At 37.6% G+C, this 24,727-nt stretch overlaps 1 protein-coding gene across 7 annotated transcripts in view; it reads left to right on the top strand.

Moving 5' to 3' along the window:
• Positions 1-24,727, top strand: part of NBEAL1 (neurobeachin like 1) — a 74,969-nt gene that overhangs the window by 9,680 nt on the left and 40,562 nt on the right. For 4 of the 7 annotated variants that reach the window (XM_039702736.1, XM_039702760.1, XM_039702745.1 and 1 more), the window contains 10 exons: positions 6,000-6,091; positions 11,245-11,406; positions 12,710-12,791; positions 12,970-13,097; positions 13,931-14,013; positions 16,099-16,184; positions 17,680-17,986; positions 19,177-19,283; positions 22,526-22,612; positions 24,049-24,132. In XM_039702736.1, the coding sequence (XP_039558670.1) occupies positions 6,000-6,091; positions 11,245-11,406; positions 12,710-12,791; positions 12,970-13,097; positions 13,931-14,013; positions 16,099-16,184; positions 17,680-17,986; positions 19,177-19,283; positions 22,526-22,612; positions 24,049-24,132 (1,218 nt within the window). Of the gene's footprint in view, positions 1-5,999; positions 6,092-11,244; positions 11,407-12,709; positions 12,792-12,969; positions 13,098-13,930; positions 14,014-16,098; positions 16,185-17,679; positions 17,987-19,176; positions 19,284-22,525; positions 22,613-23,028; positions 23,094-24,048; positions 24,133-24,727 lie in introns of those variants that run through there. The other 3 variants (XM_039702768.1, XM_039702750.1, XM_039702774.1) reach the window with 2 other exon arrangements.

Raw genomic sequence — 24,727 nt, 5'->3', positions numbered from 1 at the left:
TGAAAAATAGGCATGTATTAGAATATTTCTGTCATTCATTTAATCAGTTTTCATAGAGACTAGAAAAGGCTCCTGTAATTTCCAGACAATTTAGTGTATCAAAGACAAGAGCCTGTCCCAAGCTAGTGTAGATTTTGGCCGTAGTTCCTTTTCACTTCATTGCCTTGGAGAAGGTCCTGCCTGTCTGAGGGACGTCAGTGTAGATCCCCACTGGGCTGTGGGCTTTACCTCAGCCTGGTTCAGCTCTGAAGGTGGTGAATTGGGAGCTTGGATCCCAGCTCCACCACGTGTAAGCTTATACATCCAAATTGCAAGTGGTAACACTCCATGGCAATCTTGAGAATTGGCTGGCAGAGGTTAGTCACAGTATTGCAGTGCATACTGGGGTCCAGTACAATGGGTTTATTTAGCAAATGTTCTTTTCTTTCTAGCATTGTACTGTGTTGGAAAATAATAATTAAAAAAGCTAACCCTCCTCTGGCTGTTTCATGGGAGATGGGTTTAGTGTGTTATGGTTTGGAGTGGTTTTTGAGGTTATTTTCAGTACCTGTTAGAAACACTCCACTGCTCAGGCCTGGCAGTGGTATTTTTTTAAAGTGTAAAGAGCTGTAGCAAGATCCGAGAGGATCTTAGGGAAATGGAGGCCTGAAGGGTGGTGTGTCATTGTGCTGTGTTGGGCTATTTGTTTGTTTTTTTTAATGAAAGCCAGAGGTATTTAGGGAAGAGAAGGAGCAAGAAAGTACTTTCAGCTGCTCTGAGCTACATTTGATTTAATAGGCACAAAGGACTTATTTTTCATTAGTGCAGGTGAGTGACTGCCATAGCACTTTCAAAGGCCTTCATTACAATGGGCTGAGCTCAGAAGCCTAAGCTTAGCCTCTGCAAACTTGTGGCTATTAACAAAAAAACTTCTATACTCCTGGGCTCTTTATTTTGTTTTTCAGGTTTTTTTTCATAGACTTTTGTTACAATGACACCTTTAAGATAGCATTGTTAAAACTCTTGTTTCCATTTATCATTATGAAAAGAAATGGCTGACTTCAGTTCTATTTTACCTTCTTGGAGTTCAAGCCATTGAAATGGGAAATTATCTTCCAGAAGTTTTAAGGCATGCAGTTTCTATATGTGAATTACTATTCAAATAAACTACATAAATTTTGCACAAAAGCTAGGCAAGTTTCAGGTAAATAAATGAAAAGGTTGGGCTTTAGAAGGTAACTTAGAAGGCTTTAAGGTTTCAGAAAACAACATTTTTTTTATCTTGTAGTATTTGAAAAGTTGTAACTGGTGAAAGGCATTTTATTACCTCTTAGAAGCTTCTTCCTGCCTTTACTGCTTCTGCACCAATCAAAAATGACCTTCTTGATCTAACGGGACATGTCTGCAGAGTGTGTGTGGTGGGGCTGGAAAAGAACACCAATCCTCACCTTGATTTATCACAGTTTAGCCTTGTGGTGTATTACCAAAGCTTTGTAAACTGTGCTCTGCAAGTGCATCTTCAACCAGCACCACAGAAAACAATTTAGAGCTGTTTTCTGACACACAGCCTCCACCTGTCTGCAGAATGATAACAGAAGGGTGATTTTCAAAGAGGGGAAATACATTCCACAGTTTTTGCTGCTTCTGCTGGTCACAAGGCTTCTGAGTATTTATGATGCTTTATTCTGGTGTTCTACTGCTTCCTTAGGAGGACCACAGATGTAATGTAGTAGCTCACAGTTTACAGTGAATCAGGTGGAGCTGAGGTTGCAGTTCAGTGATTTGTTGCCCTCAGTAGCAGCATGGATCCCACGGGATGCTCTTTTCTGACACTTAACACAGATATTTGTCATATTGCAACATGTAGTGGGCTGAGGTTGCAGTTCAGTGATTTGTTGCCCTCAGTAGCAGCATGGATCCCACGGGATGCTCTTTTCTGACACCTAGTAACACAGGTATTTGTCATATTGCAACACGTAGTGCCTTGGAAAGTTGATCTGGCATTGGAGAACACAAATGTATTAGTGTTAAATTAAGGTCAATTTGTCTTCTGCTGTTAATATGGTTTACCACTTCTGTTGTGGGACAGGAGAGGATTGTTGAAAAGGTGAGTTGGTGGGGGGATTTAACAGAAATACATTCTTTTTCATTTTTCATTCCACCAAATTTAAACTCCAGATTAAGTGGGAACAGCTGACCTCAAGAAAAAGTTCAGTTCAAGGTAAGGAGGCTGGGTAGGATAATTGCATTATACATAAAACCACAGTGTAAACAAAACAGCTGATAGCTGTTATTACTGCCTGGTTTTATGATGAACTTGGAATATTAAACCTCTGTAAAAAGCATCTGTTTCTCCTAAGCTATGATGCCTTTGGTTTGGAGAAATGTAAAATGCATCTGACTCACATAGGCAGGTCTTCAGAAAGGTTTTATGTCTTTAGCTGTGTTTTAGGACATTTATATATACTTGGCTAAGGGTAACATTTACCATGTTCAGTTTCCTTTCCTAAAACTTTTCCAGTAAAATCTAGACTTTCTTGGAGGTTTCAGTAGGAGACTGGTGCCTAGGATCTGGAATGATTGCTGCTAATAAAGAGAAAAGAAAACCTGGACCAGATTTGAAGTTTGAAAGGTGTTTATAGCTTCTGTTTCTAACATTATTGACATAACTTACATTAAATATCTTAATTGTAGCCCATTTGCTGAATATTTTTTCACTTTTTCCTGGAATGAACTTCTGCTTCACAAGTCTTCATTTTTGTTTGTTTCGGGAAAGGAGGCATGCCTCTGTTAGCTGGTGTATAATGGAGATCTGTTTCTTGGTATTTCTCATGTTGCTAAGTGATCTTGTTTACTTTTTTTGCCTTCATGATTTTTTTTTTTAAATTTGTCCAAGTGGTTTTGAGTTAGTGATGTTGCTTGGATGAAAATCTCTAGGTTTGACTCTGAGTCAACTATTGCATAAACTGTTTTCTGCTGGCACATACCAGTAGTGCTACCTGGTATTTTGATATAAAATCTGCTTATTTTAATAACTTGGAATATTATGTTATTAATTGAGTGGCAGTGGACAGAAATGAAGGGAGTTGGGTTGAATTGTGTGCTGCAGGGAATAATCAAACAGGACAGCAGTTCTTGTTTTTTACCCGGAGCAGGAAGAGTTCTAGTGGCAAAGCCAATTAAGCAGTCTGTGCTCTACAGGTAGGCAAAAACTTCTGGCTGTTTCATAACATGTGGTTTACTGTTGCCATCTGTATAAGTGCTATTTCTTGTGTATTTTGTCTGCCAGTATTCTCTTATTCACAGTCTGTACTGACAGCTTTGCAAAGGAATTGGAGTTCAAAGATAAAGAAGCTTGAAACTCATTTAGGCTCTATCACTAAAAAGGAGCAAGCAGGCATTTGATATAATTTTGTCTTTTGCCCTACCCTTCCCCTTTTCTCATCCTTGACTTTTGTTAAAACAATTTTAAGTCGGATAATGTTGTTATTTGCACATCTTCTTTCATGGTAACCAAGAAAAACAGGTTTTTTACACAAGTTTGCTGTTTGCAATTGGGAATGAGCCTGAGCTGTGTCAACAAAAATTTTTAATTTAGGAGCATGAATAGAATCAATCTAGTATTTCTTGTTGGATTTCAAGGAGAAGTTTCTCATGCCAGTGGACAAGTAGTTTGTTCAACAGGGGAAAAGTCTCTTACGTTCACTTTTTAGACATGTACATGGCCATTTTCATCAGAGACATGGACACATGGATATGGCAACATTTCTGTCATTACTTCCCTGTTGTTGCTTTGTCCTTTGTAGCCTGAGCTCTATTGTAATTACTGAAAGGGCACCCTGGTTTCTCTTGTCTTTATGATCCTGTGAAATAGTTCGCTTGCAGCTAAAATTACTTGCTGTGAAATGCAAGAAAGTTAGAGCTTTGCACTTGTGAACATTTTTGAAAAGCTGGGCTGTCTAAAGACAGTGTCTTCTACAACTTTTAAATAATTCTTTTAGGCAAGTTTACTTCTTGTCTAACTTTTGGGTTGGTTTTCAATGTGTTTGGTGTCTGAACCTGAGAAACATGTATTTTATGCTCACTTACTTGTGATAAACCAACAAACTCCGTAGCTTAAACCAGTGGCTTGGAAACTTTGAAATTATTCTTTATCTCAGCCTCTTCCTTCATTCTGTGTTTTGCAATTCCATGTTGAGGACAATTGGTAGGTGTGTTTAAGATAAGTTAACCATTTGATAGCTCAGTGCATATTAAATATGAACATAGTGCTGTTTTGACAAATTTTTAACATAAAAAGGAAGGGAGTGATTACTTAAATAATTGAAAAGTGAATAAAAGCAGAGATGAGGAGGGGAAAGATTATGAAGGAGGGAGAAAGATTAGGAATTAAGCAGAAGAAGGGAAATTAAGACAATTAGGAAAAGTGAATAAGAAAATGCCATAAAGTCAGTGGAAGTGAATAATCAGATAAAATATGTATCTAGCTGAGGGTATTATTTGGCACCTGTTGTCACAGTACCTGAACACATTTTATATATAATTGTGATAGTGAAGTAAATTGTGTCTGGATGTTTGTGGCACTTCTTGCTTGAGTTGAGGGTGGTTTTTGGGGATGCAGAGAAGGGTAAAGGTCTGGAATGAGAAGGGTGTTCCCATGCTTTATAACTGCTGTATGTGCAAGAAGGATGATCTGGGGAGAGCTTTGCATCCCTTGAGGTTCTGAATTTGTGTTTATTTCATTCTGAGGTTGTTTGTTTTGCTTTGTTTGCATTGGTTTTTTTAAACATTGTTTTGTTTGATTTCTTTCCCTTGTGGAGGGCTCTTTCATATTTTCATATTTCTGTTTTGCAATTTTGCACTGACAGGACTCTGCCAGTCTGTCTTGGTTACTCTTTCTTTTACACTGACATTGCTGCAGAAAAGTGTGTGTGTGTGTTAGAGATATTCACTGTTTGTTCTTCAATCTTAACTCTACAGGGAAACATCTTATTTGGGAACATCTGTGGTAATATAAAGGCAACACACAAAAGGGAGGAGATACAAAAGAGGGAAAAGGATAAAGAAAAATGTTTTCAACTTCTGCAAAATGTTATAAATTATGGAGTGGATTCAGAAATTATTTGTAATCTCAAATACTCCAGGCAAAATTTAAAAACTGTTTTGAAAATAATTTGTGGTGTGGAATGTGGGACTATGTGCATGTGTGTTAGTGAACAAGACTGCTCAGTTCTGGCAAAGAATATGTTAGCTATGGGCTGGCAACTTGGTTTTGAAAATTAAGCAGCTTGACTTCTACAGTAAGAGTAGCTCAAATGCATATTTTGACAGGATTTCCCGGTGTGGTTTGCAGTGGTCTAGTATCTGTCCTAGTTCCTAGGACAGTGTTTATCCCTGAGGGACTGCTGGTCACAAACACAGTCTTTGTGCTCTACTAGGAACAACTAGGAAGCTTAAATATAATTTTCTATCTGTTAATAGGTATCTAATATATAAGTCATAGTTTCTACATTGTCTTTCTGAACACCATCTGTCTGTGATCTGCTGTTATCTGCCATATTGACCTATGAGTGAAGCAAAAGGGAAATTATTTTGTGATTAGGATGGCTCCTAGGGTTCTTATTTAATTTCATGAGCCATAAGGAGTGTTGTGTGCTAGTATATGTGGTATCAAGACTAGAACACATTCTAGTAAGTTTGTAAAGCTGGTATGGATGACTCTGGAGAATAAGTTGAGATTGTTTATGATGGAAAAGGCTAAAATGCTTTGGTTGACACTGGTGCCAAGAAGAGGAGATGGCTAAAGTAATGGCAAAAATGTCCAATCAGCACAATGTGGCTGAAAATTTTAAAGTACACAGGTGGTTGTTTTTTCTTTTGGTTCTAAAAAAATGTGTATTCCCTCCTTTCTCCCAGTTGAAATGCATTAAATAGAAACTTTTTATTTGAGGCAGCATTACAGAGTTGTTGATAGATGACCTTGAATGCAATATTGCCTAATGTTCCCTTCCTTTTTACAGAAAGATCCAGATTACCTGAAGCTCTGGTTGGATAGTTTTGTGTCTAGCTATGAACAGTTTCTGGATGTGGACTTTGAGAAGCTGCCAACGAGGTATGTAGCATTACAGACCTGTTTATCTTTCCCTGATATCTGAAACAGACCTGGCTGGGTGCCCAGTCCTGTTCAATGGCAGTGCTGCCTTTAAACTGAAGTAAGTTTTTTAGTTGTCAAGTGGCACTCCCATTAATTTGAAGGTCAAGCTGGGCTGGGAATGATGAAATTAGGCAAATACTGGTATTTGCATCATATTAGGAAATTGGCATGAGTACTTCTTGTTCTTGGTCGTAGAAATATAATTGTTTTTCCTTGTGTTCCTTATAATTCTTTTGAATAAGTATTCATTAAATGTTGCATATGAAGTAGTGTTTACTAGCTGCATCAGCAGTGACAGAAGAGAAGCAAGATATAGGTAAAGAATTTGTAATTTTATTTCAGGGTTTGCTTTAACATTAAGGATGAATGAAATTCTCAATGAAAGATTTGGGTATTTTAGCTGAAAACATTTAAAAATTAAAATATGCACCAGTTACAGACTTGAGAGTGATTTCTTTGCATCCATGAAGACTTCAGGGTAAGAGTATTGCTGACATCCCTCATGTTGCTGACCAAAAGCTCCCACTTATAATCATGAGGGTGTATTGGAGCTTAATTTCAGTTTCATATTTAGTATTTTAAATTTGTATGTTGTGTTATCATTACTGTCTTTTCATGTCTAACTTTGAAAAGGAGAAGTAAAAACTTAGGCATTGGATGTTTTCTCTTTTGAGGTGCTTAGATGAACTAGGGATTTTAAGAAAAACCAAATGTTGAAGGATTCAGACTTCATGAGAACTGATGTCAGTATTATAGCTGATACCACCAATGCTGTTTGAAAGCACAGAATGGTGCTCCTTTCATGATGGCTGCATTCCAAGCCCTGTTGAAATCAATGGAAATTCTTTAATGGGCTTTGGATCAGATCCTGTTTGCAGTGCAAGTGATAGCCTCAACTGTTAGAAGGAAATGAAGAATGCTGCAACTGGATCTCGGCAGATAAAACATGGACTTCCCAGCTCTTTGTTTTAAAATTTTCCTCATAATGGCTATATGAGTGCAAAATATATAGTGCAAGTACCAGTAAGCAAGACCTTCAAGTTAATTCTGTGCTATTTCTAATAATTTATTTCTTTCTAGTGTCAAAAATGCATCTTACTGTGTTTAGTTAAGGAGAAAACCTGGGTCAAAGGACAAACTTATCTTTAACATGCTATTTAGTATTGAAACAGTGGAAGATTATAATCAAAGTAACAAGAGATTCTTAGTTTTTTAAATGTATTTGTACTCTGAGTTTGGTTTTTGGTGTATGTTTTCATGTTGGTTTTTTTTTCAGCAACATAAGGCTTAGTTATGCAGAAGAGTAGCAGCATCCTCATTGTGATAAATGGTGACTTTAGTGAGTGTAAAAATCATGTGTGTTTTTCTGAGCTTAATGACAGGATTAGTGACTTAGTCTGGAGGAATAGAACCATGTGGATTTAGACTCATTTGTGTAACAGATGTAAAGAAAAAGCATCAAAACAACACAGGGATGAAGGCAGATCATTCCTGTGCCTTTATGTCTACAATGAGAAAACCCATGGCGATCACATACTAGAATTAACAAAGAATTGCAGTTTCTGCCCATACATGCATTTGTGGTATAATCAGGCATGTGAAGAGTGACATCTTTTTGGGCTTTGTCAATTTGTATTGCAGGCCTTTATACTGTGAAAACAGTATTACTGGGCCCATGAAAAAGAAAAGTAGGTCAGTGTGGAACGGCCAAATGCTGATTTCCAGTGACTCCAGGGGCCACAGGACCCTGTGGACTCACTTCTTTTTTTTTTTTTTTTTGTTTAACTGGATTTCTTATTAGACAAGTAATTGTGTCTGTTGGTCTTAAAAAGTGTGATGCTAACTAAAATGAGAAGCTGACTGCACCAATATTTTTTTCTTTTTTTCCTTCTATAAATCTTGGTGTGTTTTACAGCTGTATGCCTGAAAGACCTTGTGTAGTGAAGGGCTAATGCCAGGAAATAATGAGAAGCTCTTTAGGGAGAAGGCTTGCACAGATTGCTGGGCACAACTAACTGTTTGGAGGACAGGCATGAAATTGTGTCAATCTAAAACATATGTGGAGGTTTTTAGCATCCAGTAAAATACCAGTTAAGAAATATAAAGATTCTATTACAGGTTTGGTTTTGGGTTTTTTTCCTTCCTGAAAGAAGGACCCTTAATTGACACTGTCACTTGCTGATTTAACTCACAAGGGTTGGGTTTTTTTTGTTGGTTTTTTTTTTTCCTATAAATTAGAATATCTAATTTCCTGAAGTCTGCTTTGGAAATGTGAAAGATGCTAAGCAGTACAGAATTAGGAAACCTCTAAATATACTGTGTGTGTACCCACTATGATTTGAGTGTATAAGTAGAGCTTATACAGTTATGCAGCTTATAGGCTTATACAGCTTCTGTTCTACGCTATCTTTGTGCCTCTACTCTTTATGAAATGGCTCATTGATGATGTGTTAATGATTTTGCTGAAAAGGTGACTATAGCTATGCTAATGGTTTGATCATTGAGCACAAAAGACCAGCACACCTGTCTTTTATTTCCATCAAAGCAGGTATCCATGTCATATGTATTCACCATAAAAAGGATAAAACCTTTACCAGCTGGTGTGAGGATTTTTTTATCCTCATTGGAGAGGAATTGTCATTTGATTCAATACTTTTAAAAATAATAAAGGCCTCCGGAGTGTTCGTCATATTTTTTTTTTCTGCTTTTGGTTTGCATGATCTTGAGCAAAGGAGCTTAAAGGAAGCTCATGCAAAGTACCATAGAAACCATATTTTATTAACTTGCTGACTTCAAAACCACAAAAAAAATGATGCAGAAGTCATGATAGGAATGCTGATTACATGGTTTGTGTGATTGCGTGGCGATTGTTGAAAAGTACAGCCTGGTTTGCTGCAGCAGTTTTTACCAGTGGTGGAGGAGAGTTCCCAGTGTGTTTGAGCAGGAGTAGTTGCTTCTGATGTGGAGGTGGTTCAGTTCCCTTCCAGACACCTGACAGAGTTTGTGTGGCTGCATAGCCATGTTAACATCATGAAGGAAATTATAAATAAAAGGATCACAAATGTGTCAAGTTCTTTCTCATATTTTTGAGGTAGGTTACCAGCAGTCAAGTAACAATGTCAGATAGGGTATGGTTTTTTTATATTAATTTTTTTCCTTCCTTTTGGAGTACTTACTTTAAACAATGAGCCTGGTTGGGAAAAATTGGTGCTACCTGTCAACAAATTTAATTCCTTGTTTAAATCTAAGGTTTTTTGGTGGTATAGTAGTAATTTGGTCTGGGGTGAAAACAAGCTTGATTGTTTATAGATCTTTACATTTATTTATATACTCTATAGTGTATTAATTTTGGGTAATGCCAATTAGGATTTCTCATGCCACTCTCAGACATCTCTCCCAAATTCTCATGGGTTGTGCAATACAGGCAGCTACTGCAAAGAAAACATTCTTTGGGATGTGAGGCATGAAGGGTATGCTGTTTGCTCTTCTTGTAAAGCATTTCATGATCTTACTGAAAAAGACTTGTTGGCCATTTTAGGGAATTAACTTCTGGAGATATGATTTCAGATGTCAAAAATTACAGTTTTCCTAATACTGAGAGGAAATTATCAGAATCTGAAATACAGAATCTGAATTATTAGATTATGAGAAACTGTGCTTGTAGTTCTAGAGTGTGTGGATCTGCCAGCATCTTGAGGGGTAAGGTTGCTATCACAGAAATTAAAGTTAATTTCTTAGCATTTGAATTGGAAAAAAAGCAGTTGCTCTCAGTTTTGTGGTTATTTTGTTGCTATCAGTTTAGAGCCTCAGCTATAAAATTTGTGTTACAATACTCTGTATCCCTTGAGATCTGAATTCCACGATCAAAAAAGCAAATTGCACAACTGTGTGAAGGGGCAAGGGAATGAAGTAGGTAGTTGTCTGTATAAGTGTAGGTAACATTTGTTTTCTAGGACATGGAAGCTTTCTGTCACTTACACCTGTCTAGGTGTTTTACTAAACTGGGCCTCTGATTTTCCTTCCTATAAAGGCTTCCTTTTCAACATTAGAAGCTAAACAATGGATTGTTCCCCATTTTCCTCAAATAATAGAGATCAAGTTGTATAGGGTCAGTCTCTGCATTTCTACACATCTTTGTTTTTTCTCACATAGTTGCAATGTATGCAGCAGTCATATTAGTCAGGGTTTGAGCTTGCTGAATTTTTTGTTGTAACTTTCCTCTGGCTTTGCGTGTATTGGAGGCTTTTGTAAGCTGTGAGGGTCTTGCTTGTGTCTTCCTTTTCCTATGTAGAGTTCATAGAGGATGTGTCAGGCTAAATAGCTGCTGATGAAGGCTAAATGTTTTTAGCATGTGCAACAGTGGATAAACAGTTTTCATCCCAAAAAATATTGCAGTTCTGTAGATTTCTATACTGTTATTGAAATGGGTTTCCTTATGGTTGTTCCTGGGTCATTTTCTTATTTGGTTTTGGATCACTGGAGAAAAAAATTAAACCGCAAATAAACCCATTCTTTTCTTCATGTCTTGGTTCTCGCTGGTGTGTTTCTAAAATGTTATAGTTTGCAGAAAACAATAGGCAAAGGCTAATTTTGTGTGGCTTTTTGAAATTTATGTAAGAACGACATGAGGTTCACTGTGGATGAATACCAACTGTGCTTCAATAACTATGCAATAATTGGCATCTCATTTATTTGGACGCTTTTAATCTTCAGTAGAAAGTTGAAAATGTTCTTCCAAATATGTTTTGTTCTCATGTTTCATTCCACTGTGACTGTCCCTGGGGATTTCCCAGGCCACCTTTTTACCTGATGAAGATCCTGCAATTGCTTTGTGGCAATTAAGGCAGCTCATTGCATGGAGGAGGATTTAGGATGCCACTTAATGAATTTTAACACTTTTTTTAAAATGTAGTTAATTTCTGGGGAAAAGAAAGCTTGAACTGGTGTATTGCCACCAGGCATTTCCTTGTGGCTCATTAGTTGTTTGTGATGTGTCACTTGGGTGACCTTTCCCACAGAACTTCACTGGAACACTACACGAGTACACGGGAATCGATTGGCAGCTTGGCATTTGTATGATTAGCAATTTTGTGTCTGGCTTGTTTCATCAGGGTGGACGACATTCCGCCAGGAATATCGCTGCTTCCTGATAACATTCTTCAGGTCCTCAGGCTCCAGTTGCTACAGTGTGTCCAGAAAATGTCAGATGGCCTGGAAGAGCAGCAGCAGACTCTGTCACTTTTACTTGTGAAATTCTTTATCATCCTTTGCAGGTATTTGTTCTAATTGGTACCTCAGCAAGGCTGGTTTTTTGTTTAAAAACTCCTGATACAGCTTATAAATATAGATTTAATGACACATACTATGTGATTTGATACCTTCCAGTAGATACAGAGAAATAACACTTCTCACAATCTTCAAAATAAAGACAGAGGGAGTAAAAGAGAGAGAGGGGAGCAATGTAATCATTTTAGCAATAATATTTGTAATAGAAATAGAAGAGGTTTAAACACTCAATTCTTTGTAGCTATAGAAGATAAATCTGTGGGAATTCAAGATATGAGGTACCTCGTATAAGAAATACTTTTAAAAGAAAAGGTGCACTCTAACAACTGTTAGCTATGAAATAACTTGAGAGAGTTGTACAGGAAGAACTGTTTCACATTCTTAACATGCTTATAATTCCATAAACAGCTTGTGAAACTTATTACACTACTCATGCAGCTGATTTCCTTCTGAAACTTCTGCCTGATAGTGTAATTCTGTTGACACAAATGAATAAACTGTTTTTAAGGATCTGTTACTCACTGTTTCTTCAGTTTGCTGTTGCAAAAGGCTGTTAGAGAGAGGAAGGGGATAGAATATAATAGAGAATCTCCTTTACTGAGGAGTATTTGAAGCAGCATTTTTGAATCATTTGTCTCACCTTACCTCTGAAACAATACGAAGAGTTGTATGGCAATGTTTAAGTACCCTGGAATATTGAATATACGCTGAGTGGATGGTGGTAATGTGTTTCCGAATTACAAACTGGTGTCACCTTTACTTGCTGAAAAGTTCTCCTGTGTCATCACTTAGATATCTGATCTTTGTAACTTCAAAACTGAGAAATTCTTAGTTGCTGTTGCTTTATTTTCTAAAATAATTTATTAGGTGTTTGTTTTGCTCCAGAGAATTTTAAGTGAGTAAATGTTTCTAGGTTATATGTTTCCTAAAGTCTTAGAAAGCGTGTGCACTAGTAAAGTAGAAGTTATTGCCTTTGTTATCAGATGCCATTTCTGAACTTTCTATTTAGGGTGTCCTGGGAATCTGCTTAACCTCTGAAACCCCAAATTCCAGATGGAATTGGTCTGTAGCAGAGTGACTTTAGTCTTTCTTCCTGTTACATGAAAACTTGTGAGCTCTGTAATGGTGACAGAAATAAACATTTAAGTATGTGTGGTCTTTTGGAGAGTATTTTTGAAATGCTGGTATCCTTTTGAATGAATATAGAAAGAATGCTAAAACAAACATTGTTTGAGCTAGCTTCAAATGGTACACTGTGTACAATCTGTGGTTTTTGTGTTGTCTTTGCAGGAATTTGGCTAATGTGGAAGAGATTGGGATGTGTTCATACATTAACCATGTTATCACCATGACAACATTGTACATTCAACAGGTACGTGGTTAATAATTCTTGTCTGTATTTCTGTCATCTGATACCTCCTGCTCCTTTTTATGTGATCTGAGCTCTTTCAGTAATAGTATTATGTGGGGATCAGTTTGTTCTGGGGGAGACCAAGATTAATTTTCAACTTCTGGAAATTTTCTGACCATAGCTTTCTTTTTCTCCTCAGTTAAAAAGCAAAACAAAAGAAAAGGAAGTGGAGGATCAGACCCCCATAGAAGAATTTGTGAGACATGCATTGGCTTTCTGTGAAAGCCTGTATGATCCATATCGAAACTGGAGGCAGCGAATTGCAGGGTATGTGTGCACTAGCACAGGATTGTAACTGCTGTGGTTTATGAGAGCTTTAACCATCAACCAGTAGAATCACACCACAGAACTGTAATATGCTTTCTCAAACTGGATGTGATTTAAATAATTTTAAAAAATTATAATATTTTACTGTTAATATTAAAGTTAAAACAAAATTAAATTTGAGGATGTATCAAGAGGTGATTGCTTGTGACTGATCGCCATGAAGGTGCTTACATTATGTTGTCCTTCCAAAAACTGACCATTTTTCTGAGCTAGTGGAACAAAGAAGCCAAAAGGAATGTGATGGCCAGACCTGCTTGAATAAAGGCAAAAGAAGTTATTGAAGTTCACAGTGTAGATAACTTACATCTTTGAAAATAAGTTTGTAAGAGTAGCAGTAGAATTACATCCCTTTAATTTGACTGTGTGTTCTCACCAGCCTAATGAACTCATAATAATGTTTTCTGCCCATTTAAAATGGCTTGGTCAAGAAATTTGGTATTCCAGATGGTGGCTTAGTTGCAATAAGCATTCACTAAATAAGAGATTGCTGTTTTGTTTTTTTTAATTTTTTTTAGCTAACCATTTTGTAAAATGTTAAGTCTTTTTAAGTGCAGACTGAATGTGGGATTAGCTGTGATTCATGTCTTCAGGATGAAATACTGCTTGACTATTCTTTTTCATCGTGTAGGCAAAAGATAACTCCTGATTTATGGCAGCATTCTCTACTAAGTCATATTATAGATTCACATTATAAGCAATAAATTAATACTTAAATAATAAACAAAGGTATCGTGTCTGATTTCTTTGGTGTATGTTTTTTAATGTCATTGCAGACGTTTCCTTAGCACAGTTGAAAGGAGCAGACAGAAGTATAAACCAGCTTCCCTCACTGTTGAGTTTGTCCCTTTTTTTTACCGTAAGTATTACTTAACAGCCTGTTAAAAAATAGTTTTCTGTAGAGGAATGAACTTAGTGAGCCCAAGTAACTTTCTCCTAAGCATGCCTGATAATGTTAAAGTTCTTGCTTTCTGAGACTGAATGTAGTGGGTCACTTTTTCTACTTCTTTGCTCTGAGCATCACTATTTTGTCATTCCTGCTCATCTTTGAAAGCCTTTTTCTTTATTTCTAGACTTTATTTCAGTGCCTAATGTGGTTTTGTAGGATTGGTTCCGTGAATTTTCTTTTTGTTGTGGTACACAGTGATTGCACATCAGATCCCTGTAGTAACTGCACTGATAACTCTCATGAAAAAATAATCTTAGGAGAATGTTCATGCACTTCCATTCTTTAATACAATTTAACAGCTAGAAAAAAAGAAACTGTGCCATTCAACTAGCAAATGCTCCTTGTTCTCAAGTTTAGGAAACAATTTTCTCTCTGGTTAAGTCATTAAATATCACGATGGCTACTTTGGAATTCATGTGTTCTTATGATTACAGATTGTTTGTGTGGAAGAGAAGAACTTACATGTCCATATTCTATACTTAAATCTCAACAATGTGGGATGTCCAGGTAGTTTGCCAGTTTAGCATACCAAAGTGCTAGTGCCTACCGAATTGAAGCAGCAGGAAGAAGCTGGAGGGAAGGGCAGTGAAGGAGTGAAATTGGTATTTTTGCAGCTATCCGTTAATTTAGTTTTAATTTAAAATTAAAAAAAGAGAGAGATTATATTTATGGAGTGGTAGCATTTATGAATTTGATTTTTCTAGGTTTGAGTCACAGCTCCTGTTTCTTGAGATTCCATTGCTGTGTACAAAAAAATAGGATAGTTGCCAAAAAGACCAAATTGTTGCTTCCAGTCAAATGCCCTTATCTACGTTCTAGAGCTCTGGAAACACACTCTAAAGGCTGCAACTGAGGAATATCATCTGTAGGTTCTCTCCTCTCCATTCAATGCGTTGCCCTGTGGTTCCTCCTGTCTCTTAAATACAATAATGTGATTGAGCTAAAAGTGTGCTCATTAGCCAGCAGATACTCATCTGCTTGTTGGCCAACTGGCAGAAAGGACAGAGTCAGAAATTGCTGAGCATGTGCCTTAAGCATCCTGCCAGGCCAGGACTAGTTTGAGGGGGGATGGTTTTAGTCTACCCAGCCTAATGATTTATTCACAATTTATTCACATGCTCTTTTCAATTTGTCTGAAGTTCTACAAAGATCCAGAGGCTGTAAGTCAAGGAGTGGTGGTACTAGCTCACTAACAGTGTGATCATCTAAGCTTTGTTCTGTTTGGAGAACAGATTGGAAAAATAGCCCTGCAGCCTTTTAAAACAGGCATAGACAGTTAGTATATAGTCAGAAATCTTACTTGCCAATAAGTGGCATTTCCAAAAATAATCCTTTGTAGTTTCTTGCTGCTGTTTTAGGCCTGGTCTTATTGTTGTAACAACAATATCCAGGTTATATCTATTGCTAAGAAGAGATGCTGAGGCTGTCTGGGACTAATTTCAATTAGATATGGCAACAGAAGAGGTGCTGTATAGTTGTCATTAAAGAAATTACTGCTAGAAAGGTTACAGGCCTGCACAGGATTCTCTAGCAATCTGCCTTAAACTCATCAGGCTCAGGGACTGGTTTGTAGGGGATTTTTTGAGCTACCTGGACTGCATATGGCATCAGACTTTTCATGTCGAAATTTCTCAGAAGTTTGTTGTGCTTGATAACTGGTTGTGTGTTAGAATGTCCTTCTCTTTCTCGTTAGTGTGGACAAAATGGGCTCATTTTTACATCATGAATCAAGAGCAAAAATTGTGTGTCTGTAGTTCTGTCAGCTGGCATGGGAAGTTTATGCAAGCTGAAGGTGTGGCCCTGCGAATTCCTGATAAATGTGGTAATGTTGTGTTGCTTTGATAATGCTGAAATTGGTGTGTTTGTGTACGAGTTAGGTGGAGATGATGGAATGGAATTTTTTAAAATTTGTATGGTAACAGGGAATAGAGAAGGGTTTTTTATTATTTGTTGGTGGGGTTTTTTTTTGAGAAAAATCTCCTTTTTATTAATCAGAATGCTTTCAAGAAAGTGAACATCTCAAGGAAAGCCTAAAATGTTGCCTGCTGCATCTCTTTGGAGCTATTGTGGCTGGTGGTCAGGTAAGAATACTCTGAACTTTTCAGCTGCTGAAACCTCCAAATGCTTGTTCGTTGTTTAAGAGTTTTAAATACTCCATGTAAATGAGAAGAATTTATTATCCATGATGAATTATTTTTGTCCTAGGAACTTCGGGATCATTCTGGGCAATAATACCTAAATGCTAAAAGCTGGGTCCCAATTTCAAGTAACCACAGAAGTTTGTTGTTTAGAACAACTGCATGTCCATATGAACTTACTGTAATATTTTAAAGAAAAAATGTGCATAACTAGATTAGGAATTTCCACCTGCAAAGATGGAAGTTTTGTGTTCATGTGCATGAAATTAATCTAGCTTACTTTCCAGTGCTGAAAGTAAGCTGTTTTCAGTAAGAGGCATGGGGTATTACAGCTTGGAAGCTGTTTAAAGTCTTTGAAAGAATGTGAGGAAATGAGGGTATTCATCAGCAGCAAAGCCACTATCCACTTTCTCACCTGACTTCTGTAATGTCCTACTTAGTCTGGTCACAAGCAGCTGCTACTTCTGATGATCTCAAAGAAAGTGTTTTTAAAGGTTGCCAGGGAGCTGCAAAGCCAGGCTCTGCTCCATCATGGAAGGCAAGTGGAGTCTGAGCAGGATGGCCAGCAACAGTTTCCCTGACTGTCAGAGGGCATGATCTCACTACACCCAGAGATGGGAGCAGCCGTGGTGGCTGCAACCAGAGGGGACCAGGCCAGCCCACTAGACAAGTCTGTAGTGACAAAGCCTAAAGTGAAGCCAGGAAGTCTGGTCAGCACATCAGAGTAAGGGTTTGCTCTGCTGGTGGTAACTAGAGTCAGTCTAGAGGCCAGTGGTTGCCAGCCCCATCCATAGGCATGAGGCAGGGCTAAGGTCAAGCTGCTGTCAAGTCAGTAGGTCAGGTTGAAGACATGACATGGCCAGGCATGGCCATGGCTGCAGTGTAGATCAAACAAGTAAAGGGTTGAGAGCCAAAACTTGAGTGCAGTTCCCTACAGAGGGCAATGAATCCCTGACAGGGCTTCTCAAAGCTCACCACAAGCCTGGGCTCCTGTCCCTGAGCCTATGCAGTCAGCCCCCCAGGAAGAAAGGTGAGGAAAGTGCATTACTACGTTCTTACCACATGCTCTGAAGTATCATGAATTTCATAGTCTAAAATGAAAAGTCAGGTCAAGGTTTGCTTCAAATCAGCAATTTATCAAGGCTGCCTTTATAAGAATTTTATAACACATATTTAAATTGCATTTCCTTTTCTATAGAAACATTCCCTTTGAAAAAGAGAGCCTATTTAAGTGAACAAGATGGGATGCATTTCATCTCTAGCCATCAGCATAATCCAAATAGAATGTTTCTTAGTTATTTGACAACTACATGGCATTAGTAGATAGAATAATGCATATTGCATGGCTCAGATAACTCAAGTAGACACAACTAGTTTGAAGATGTTTAAATTCTTCTAAATTTATTTTTCTTAATTTTTTTGCCTTAATGGGTTTCAGAGGAATGCTCTTCAAGCAGTATCTCCTGCCACCATGGAAGTCTTGATGCGCGTTTTAGCAGACTGTGACAACTGGGATGACAGAAACCCTGAGGAAGTGAGCAGGAAGGCAGAGCTGACTCTGAAGTGCCTGACAGAAGTTGTCCATATCCTCCTTACCAGCAGTTCTGACCAGCGCCAGGTCGAGACAAGTACAATATTGGAGAACTATTTCAAGTTGCTTAATTCAGACCATTCAGCCTTACCTAATCCAAGGCGATGCAGGCAGTGGGAGAGCAGATTCATAGCACTGCAGATCCAAATGCTGAGTGAGTACACAGTTCCTTTCATTATTTCTTGACAATAGCTCTGAAGCAAAAAACATTGGCTTGACTAAGCAACTGAAAACTTTCTAACATTTCTTCTTAGATATTTCTTGTTTAATCATTTACTGTTGTAGTTGAGAGGGTCACAATACAAAGCAATGCTCAATTTTCATGAGGCTTCAAACCCAGTTTGATTATAGCATGCATACTGTTTATACTTACTTATTCTTACAAAGCTTACAAGTTTACACTGTACTCATTGGTCAGGAAAGACAGAGTGCTTATTGGAATAGGGAGTTGCAGGTTTCTCTTATTTGTCGTTCTTTCTTTCTTGGTTTCTGTGTCAACAACCTTGGTAGAAAATTCTTCCAGGGGTAAACATGGATTCTCTTATCGAACTTCTCTCTGGCTCACAGATGTCGCTGTAAAACCTCTTCCACAATTTAGTAATAAAAAAACCAGAAGAAACCATATCAGATTGCTGCCATTTAGCCAGTGTCAAGATTCATAGACTGAAAGTCTCCATTAAAAGAGAAAAACTTCGCTAGGCAAGAAGTGAAACTTATCAGAACCTTAGTAATTGCGGAATAAAACTGTTCTGTAATAAAATAGCTATGTGGTGCCATTTTGTGATAGTTTGATTTTCAAATGGCATTGTTGTAAACATCGGCCAGAAGTAATAGTCTGAAAGAGTTGGGTATAAATTTTTGGGTTAGAATTCAGGGGTTTGAGTTTTTTCCATTTTGATGTTCAGCGTGGGAAATAAAGGCATTTCTTTTCCCATACTTCCAAGAAAACCAAGGAATAGTACTGTCGCCATGGAGAATTCCAGCATAAGGCTGCTGTAGAATGCAGAGTAATTGCTTGTTGAGGAAAGAGGTGTTCATGTGCTGTCAAAAAAAGGTGATGCTGCTTATGTACGCACAATTGTCAATGACTTGAAGCAGAGCCCCAAAGCAACCAAGGATATTCATTAGGTGAAATTTCTCCATAATATTAGTCTGTGGTAGTCTTCACAGTGTCAAAATGTTTAGCCCTAGTGATTTGTTCTTAAAATGCATATCATTCTTGATCAAAAGTGCAGATAATATCATTCATATAATTTTTTCCTGATTTGTATTATGGAATGTACAGGAAAAAATGGATTTGGGATATGTTTTGTCTTTGATGCCAGTTTTATTTTAATTTTATAGATACAATCACAGCCATGTTAGACTGCACAGATAGGCCTGTTCTGCAAGCAATTTTCCTTAACAGTAACTGCTTTGAGCATCTCATTCGACTGTTGCAGAACTGCAAGGTAAGTTTTCCCTCATCAGCATATATTTGACAAACCCTGCCTTGTGTTATTACTAATGAAGTGGAGGTGTCTCATGTCTGTCTTGTGGTTAAAGCAATGAATACTTTGAGTCCTGAGCAAAATACCCTTACAGACCCTGCTCAGTCTCTAAAATCTGTTATGATGCTGTCTTTGAATCATTGCTGGCTCTTTTCCTACCTATTAAAATCTCTCAGCTGTCAGACTTTGAGCTAAGCACAGTGATCTCTAACAGTATGTCTGATTTAAAAAATCAATCCATTTGGCTTTTTGTTGTGGGGTTTGATTATTTTGTTTTGTTTCTCTTATATTCTATAACTGGATTATTAGGAAGTCACTTAACAACTACTGCTAGATGGAGGTCTGAATTCTAATTTCAGAGGAATGGTTTTCCATTAAAAAAATCTTTCTGGTGTCCCATTTTAAGTCTTTGAAAATATTTGAGTCCTGTGTGTGGCTGACATAAAACATGAGCTCAAGCTGTTAAAAATGTTCCTCAATTTTTCCTTTTCTACATAGGATTTAGGGTTTTCCTCTGAGCTGCAAATGGTCATAATTTACTAACTTCCACTGATTGCACTGATTTTATTTTTCCCCGTGTGAAAGAACACAGATGTGATGTAACACTGCACTATTTCTTTTTGTGATATGTTATTGTGATATGTGATATGTTAGTGACATAGCTGTTTTGAGCTCTTCTGATGTTAGATAATTTAATGCTAACTACACTGTGCAATTTGTTTCTAATCCATTTAGATTTTGAATTAGAATGTATTTCAGTGCAATGATGTATTAAAAATAAATGTGTTTAGATTATATCCTGACTGTAATTATAATTAGTGGCAGAATGCCAACAGACTTGAAGTGTTTTAAATAGTCTGTAGCTTTATTGTCTCCTGAAAATACATTGTTTGACCTTTCCATTCTCCTGTGTTTGGGAATCTGCCTGTTTTTGTACTAACCTTGTACTTGATAAGGAACTCCCTTTTTAGTTTCTTCTAAAATCATCAGCAGTGTGGTGTTTACCTCTTCATGGAGACTCTTAGCTGTGTTCCTGTGCTCATAAACAAGTGGTGGAATTTAAGAAAGCAGGAACAGCTGATCTATTTTTTCTTGCAGCTTGCTGTTTTTATTTTCATTCTGCCTGTCTGTATTACAAGATGTGTTCTTTTAAGATTTTTTCCAGGGATACAGACTCACATATCAGTGTGTTGTTTAGAGATCAGTGCTGCCAGTTTGGTACACAGTGTGCCTTTTTAGCCTTTCGCAGGCAAAATACCCCCACAGATGAGAAATGGGAGAGACAGGGGCAGGGCAGGTGTTGCAGTATATTTGTACTTCCAAATATACTGTGTCCCCATTCTTTTTCAAAGCCAAATACCAAACACTGAGTTAGTTTTGGAGTTGGGATTTCTCCTTATTAGCTGGGGGTGGAGATCCTAGTTCTAGATTTTATTCCTTATTTTGTGAAAATTGCTACTGGGTTCCCAAGAAAGCCATGTGTGGAAACCATGTTCTGCATCTCTGCAGAGAGCATGAGAATCCATACACATACCTGAAGCTCAGGAAGCTGTTGGATCCTCTGCAAACTTGAAATGCAAGTAATTTCTATGGAAAGGAGGGGTAAAGCAAATCCATGCTACTATTCTGCTATAGATATCCCAAGGAACTTGGGGTGTTCAAGGCTGTATTTCTACTCATACTTCCTAGTAATTTTAAATATTACAATTTTCTAAAATGTAAATCCTTTTTTTTTCATGTTTGCTGGTTTTAAGGCTCATAGGCAAACTGTCTTTCCTTAACTGTGCTTTAGGGTTAGAGGTCTACACAAAAGCTTTTCAAAACTGCTTGGTTAAGTTTTGATTATCTGAATGTCACTTTTTGCCAGTGATATCCAAAAAGAGTGACTGTAATTTAGAGGTATCAGGAGGTGCTTATTCTGTACTGAGAGTCATTTAACAGTCTGGTGTGTCAGTGCTGAATCTTGTCTCATCTGTTTAACTATCTCAGAGGTCAGACTTTGAACAAAGCACAATGACCCTCTGACAGTATGTCTGATTTAAAGAAAAAAATGTGGGTTTTGAACAGCTTTTAAATGGAAAAAATAAAACCATATAGACATTGTAAAAAGAAATCTATTTTTCCTTTTCACGTGTCTTATGAGAAATGAAGTAACTCATACCAAAAGCTTGGTGGACGCTTTATTTTTGCATTGTCTCCATTTGCTTTTGTTTAATGTTCTTATTCTTGCTAAAGTTACAGTCCTCTGAGCCATACTATAGTTACTCTGCATTGTTAAGTGCTCTTGACTGTGATGTACCTTTCACCGTGTTTCTAACCATGTGCTTTCACACCTATGTAAGTCAAAGGAAAATGTTGAGTGTTGTCCTTTGTTTTGTGCTGATTTATGGAAATTGATTTCTCAGGTTGTTCCTCTTCAGGGAGAGTAAGCTAGCAAATTATGGAGCAAAATGGGGGGTGGGTGGGTGGAGAAATGCTTAGATTTTACCCACTAAATGAAAGTGTTTATATTTTTTTAAAGGAAATTTTAAAACTTTTTGATCAGGGTTATTTTTTAATGCCTCAATAGAATTTTAAAACAAAAGGAGGTAAATTTTAATTCTGATTACATTCCAGCTAAATTTGGCACACAAATTGCCTGCAATTGATTATGAATTTGGGTGAGTTTGAAACTGTCAAATTCAGGTACTGACTAGGAATTTAGCTGCTGAACACAGAGCAGTTCCTTGGCTGAAGATGCAGTATAGGTGTATGTTTGATTTAAAACTATTTGCAACTTGTCTGCTTCTTTGGATGATGGCAGAGATATTTTGCCCTTCTTCCTGTCCCAAAGACATAAGTGGAAAATGATGAAACATCTGTATCCATTTCCTTGTTAATGCCCCACTCTTGTCTTTGTCTTACAAGTAAATTTCTTAGAACTTTGTTGTCTTGCACATTGTGAATGAAATCACAGTTGCTAAGCCAGAGATGAGTACAAATTCCAGATAAATCTCTCTCTTTGTCTCAGTGATTACATATTTTCTTTTCTTTTTTTTTAAAGTGATTACTCTTTAGCAAAAATACAATGTAATTGTCAGTATTTTTTCCCCCTTTTTTGTTTTTGTGTGTGAAATACAAATCTAAGGCAGCCTCCACAGATTTGGCTGCAGATAACTGTTTAATGCAATTATTTCCATTATTCTTGTCTCTGTTTCTAACAGCTGTTTTTAAATGCTAACAATAAAGTGGCAGACAAGAGTGAGAAAGACCTTACCAACAAATTACTGACAGAAATGAATGAGGACCAGGTACCTACCTAAACTGTATTTTGCTTCAGTTGAAGTCAAGACACAATCACAGGAAAATTGATTCCTGTGCTTCACCTTAACCATCCTCCTTAAGTCTTCTGCAGCAAGATGAACTTTTGATGCTGCACAGATCAGCATTTCCTGTCTCTGGAAAATGATTTTTCTGAATAACAGATTGAATTCAGCCTATGTTTTATTCATCTGCTTCAAACTGCAAATATTGGCTGTGGAATGAGCATCAGTTATGCTTCTTTTAAGGAAAAGGTGAAGCACATGAACGGGATCCAAATTAATTTTCTCAACCTGGTGATGATTCTTTCTCCCCTCCTTTTTATCTTTTTTGCTCTTTGTCTCAGCACTGTGGTGTTTTGGATTCTGGGGCCTGATTTGTGAATCTCAGTGGTTGTGTTTGGTGTCCTGATTCTTTGCTTGTCATCAAGAACAGATGTGCACAAAACAATGGACAGGCTGAATCAGGGAGGTAGGAATAGCCTGTTGCTTCACTTTTCCGAAATATTGTGGAAAGTTAAAAATGCCAATTTTTGTATAAATTTTATAGTAGAATTATTATCTGATTAAATGTAAAAAAAAAAAAAAAGGCTGAAGAGAAGGGATGGTTATTTACAAATTATGACTTATAACTAATAGCTTTTGCTTTTTTGGACACAGCACAATGCTCTAACCGCATGTAAATGTTTCTTCACATCTAATAGTCTTCTGATTCTTGACATTTCACTTTCAAAATATGTCTGAAGTGCACATCATATTTCAGAGATGATGAAACAGTATGTTTGTTTGCACAGTGTTGCTAATTAGGTTTACAGATGGACACAAAACAGTGCTCCAACATTTTTGTTCTTAAAACCATCACAGAAATATCAATATAAACAAGAACTGTAGAAAAAGCCCTCAAAAGATTACTTAAATTGCAGAGAGAGGTGTTGAATCAATGCAATGAGGCTATGGGTGAGGCAGCCATCTAACTGTGCTGGTGTGACTTATCTCCTAGATTTTGGGGGTGTGTCTGTGCTGCCCTGGTTTGCAGGGCCTTGGGTGGAGAATAAGTCACTTTATATGAATTGCAGCTCCTGATTGTCCAGCAGCCACACTGCAAGAGATTTCCTAATTGTTTTCCTCCCTCCCTCTTGAGGTTGTCCATTAGACGCATGAGGAAAACTTGTTTGTCCATCAGAATACTTGAGGTGCAGTTTGTGTTGCGGATGCATCTCTCCTCTGGAAGTCTGTGGTTAGTTGGCTACTGTGATGTAACTCCTTGTAGGCTGTGGGGTTTGAAATTTTGACTGGGAGATGATGGTGGGGAGATGATTTTTGAAGCATGTTACCAAACTGTTGGTTTCCCTGGAGGCCCAGCACAGATTTTGGAGCTGAACTGTCTTTGTGTGTTTGTATATGACTTCTGTACCTGCTCCTTTCAGGTGTTTCAGGGACACCTGGACTCCTTGGCAGTGTCAACCATTCAAGCCCTCACAGCAGTAATGCACAAGTCTCCAGCTGCAAAGGTAACAGTGTCTATGCACAGGGCTGCTTCCAGCATCTTGATCTTGTTTCCAGTGGGTGTTGTTATCACAATACCTTGATGGATCTTACTAATGGAGATGAGCAGATTGTGCTCACACATTCATGCCAGATAGGAATAGCTGATGAGCATTTCTTATCCCTTTATATGTGTCTAATGGCTGAACACTAAGTCATCTTTCTACCAAAACTGGAAGTATGCTGGCAGTTGGAACCTTTGTAAAGACAGTACATTATTACTTGTCTCATGGATCTATGGGATAGACTTAGTGAGTATTTAGAGGAATTTTCAGGCAGCTGTTTGTGTTGTAGTTTTATATGGCTTAAAACCAAGCCAAGACAGTATTGTTGTCCAGGTGGTGGTCATGTTATTGCCCTGTGCCCTTCCTTGGTAGTTATTCTTGTGATTTGGTAAATTGATAGGTTGTGGTTAGTTTGTGATTCTGACTGGAAGCTAAGCCCATGGAAAAATAGTATATTTATTCCTGGATTGCTGAGTTAATTAAATTCAACCCAGGTTGAATGATTCCCTGGACTTGGCACAGGTAAAGGGATGTGACTGTACAGTGGAGGATAAAG

The sequence above is a fragment of the Passer montanus genome, unplaced genomic scaffold, assembly GCF_014805655.1.
Source record: "Passer montanus isolate IOZ18808 unplaced genomic scaffold, ASM1480565v1 scaffold1, whole genome shotgun sequence".
Classification (NCBI taxonomy): domain Eukaryota; kingdom Metazoa; phylum Chordata; class Aves; order Passeriformes; family Passeridae; genus Passer; species Passer montanus.
The sequence above is the reverse complement of the archived record's forward strand: the minus strand, read 5'-3'. Positions and strand labels throughout refer to the sequence as shown.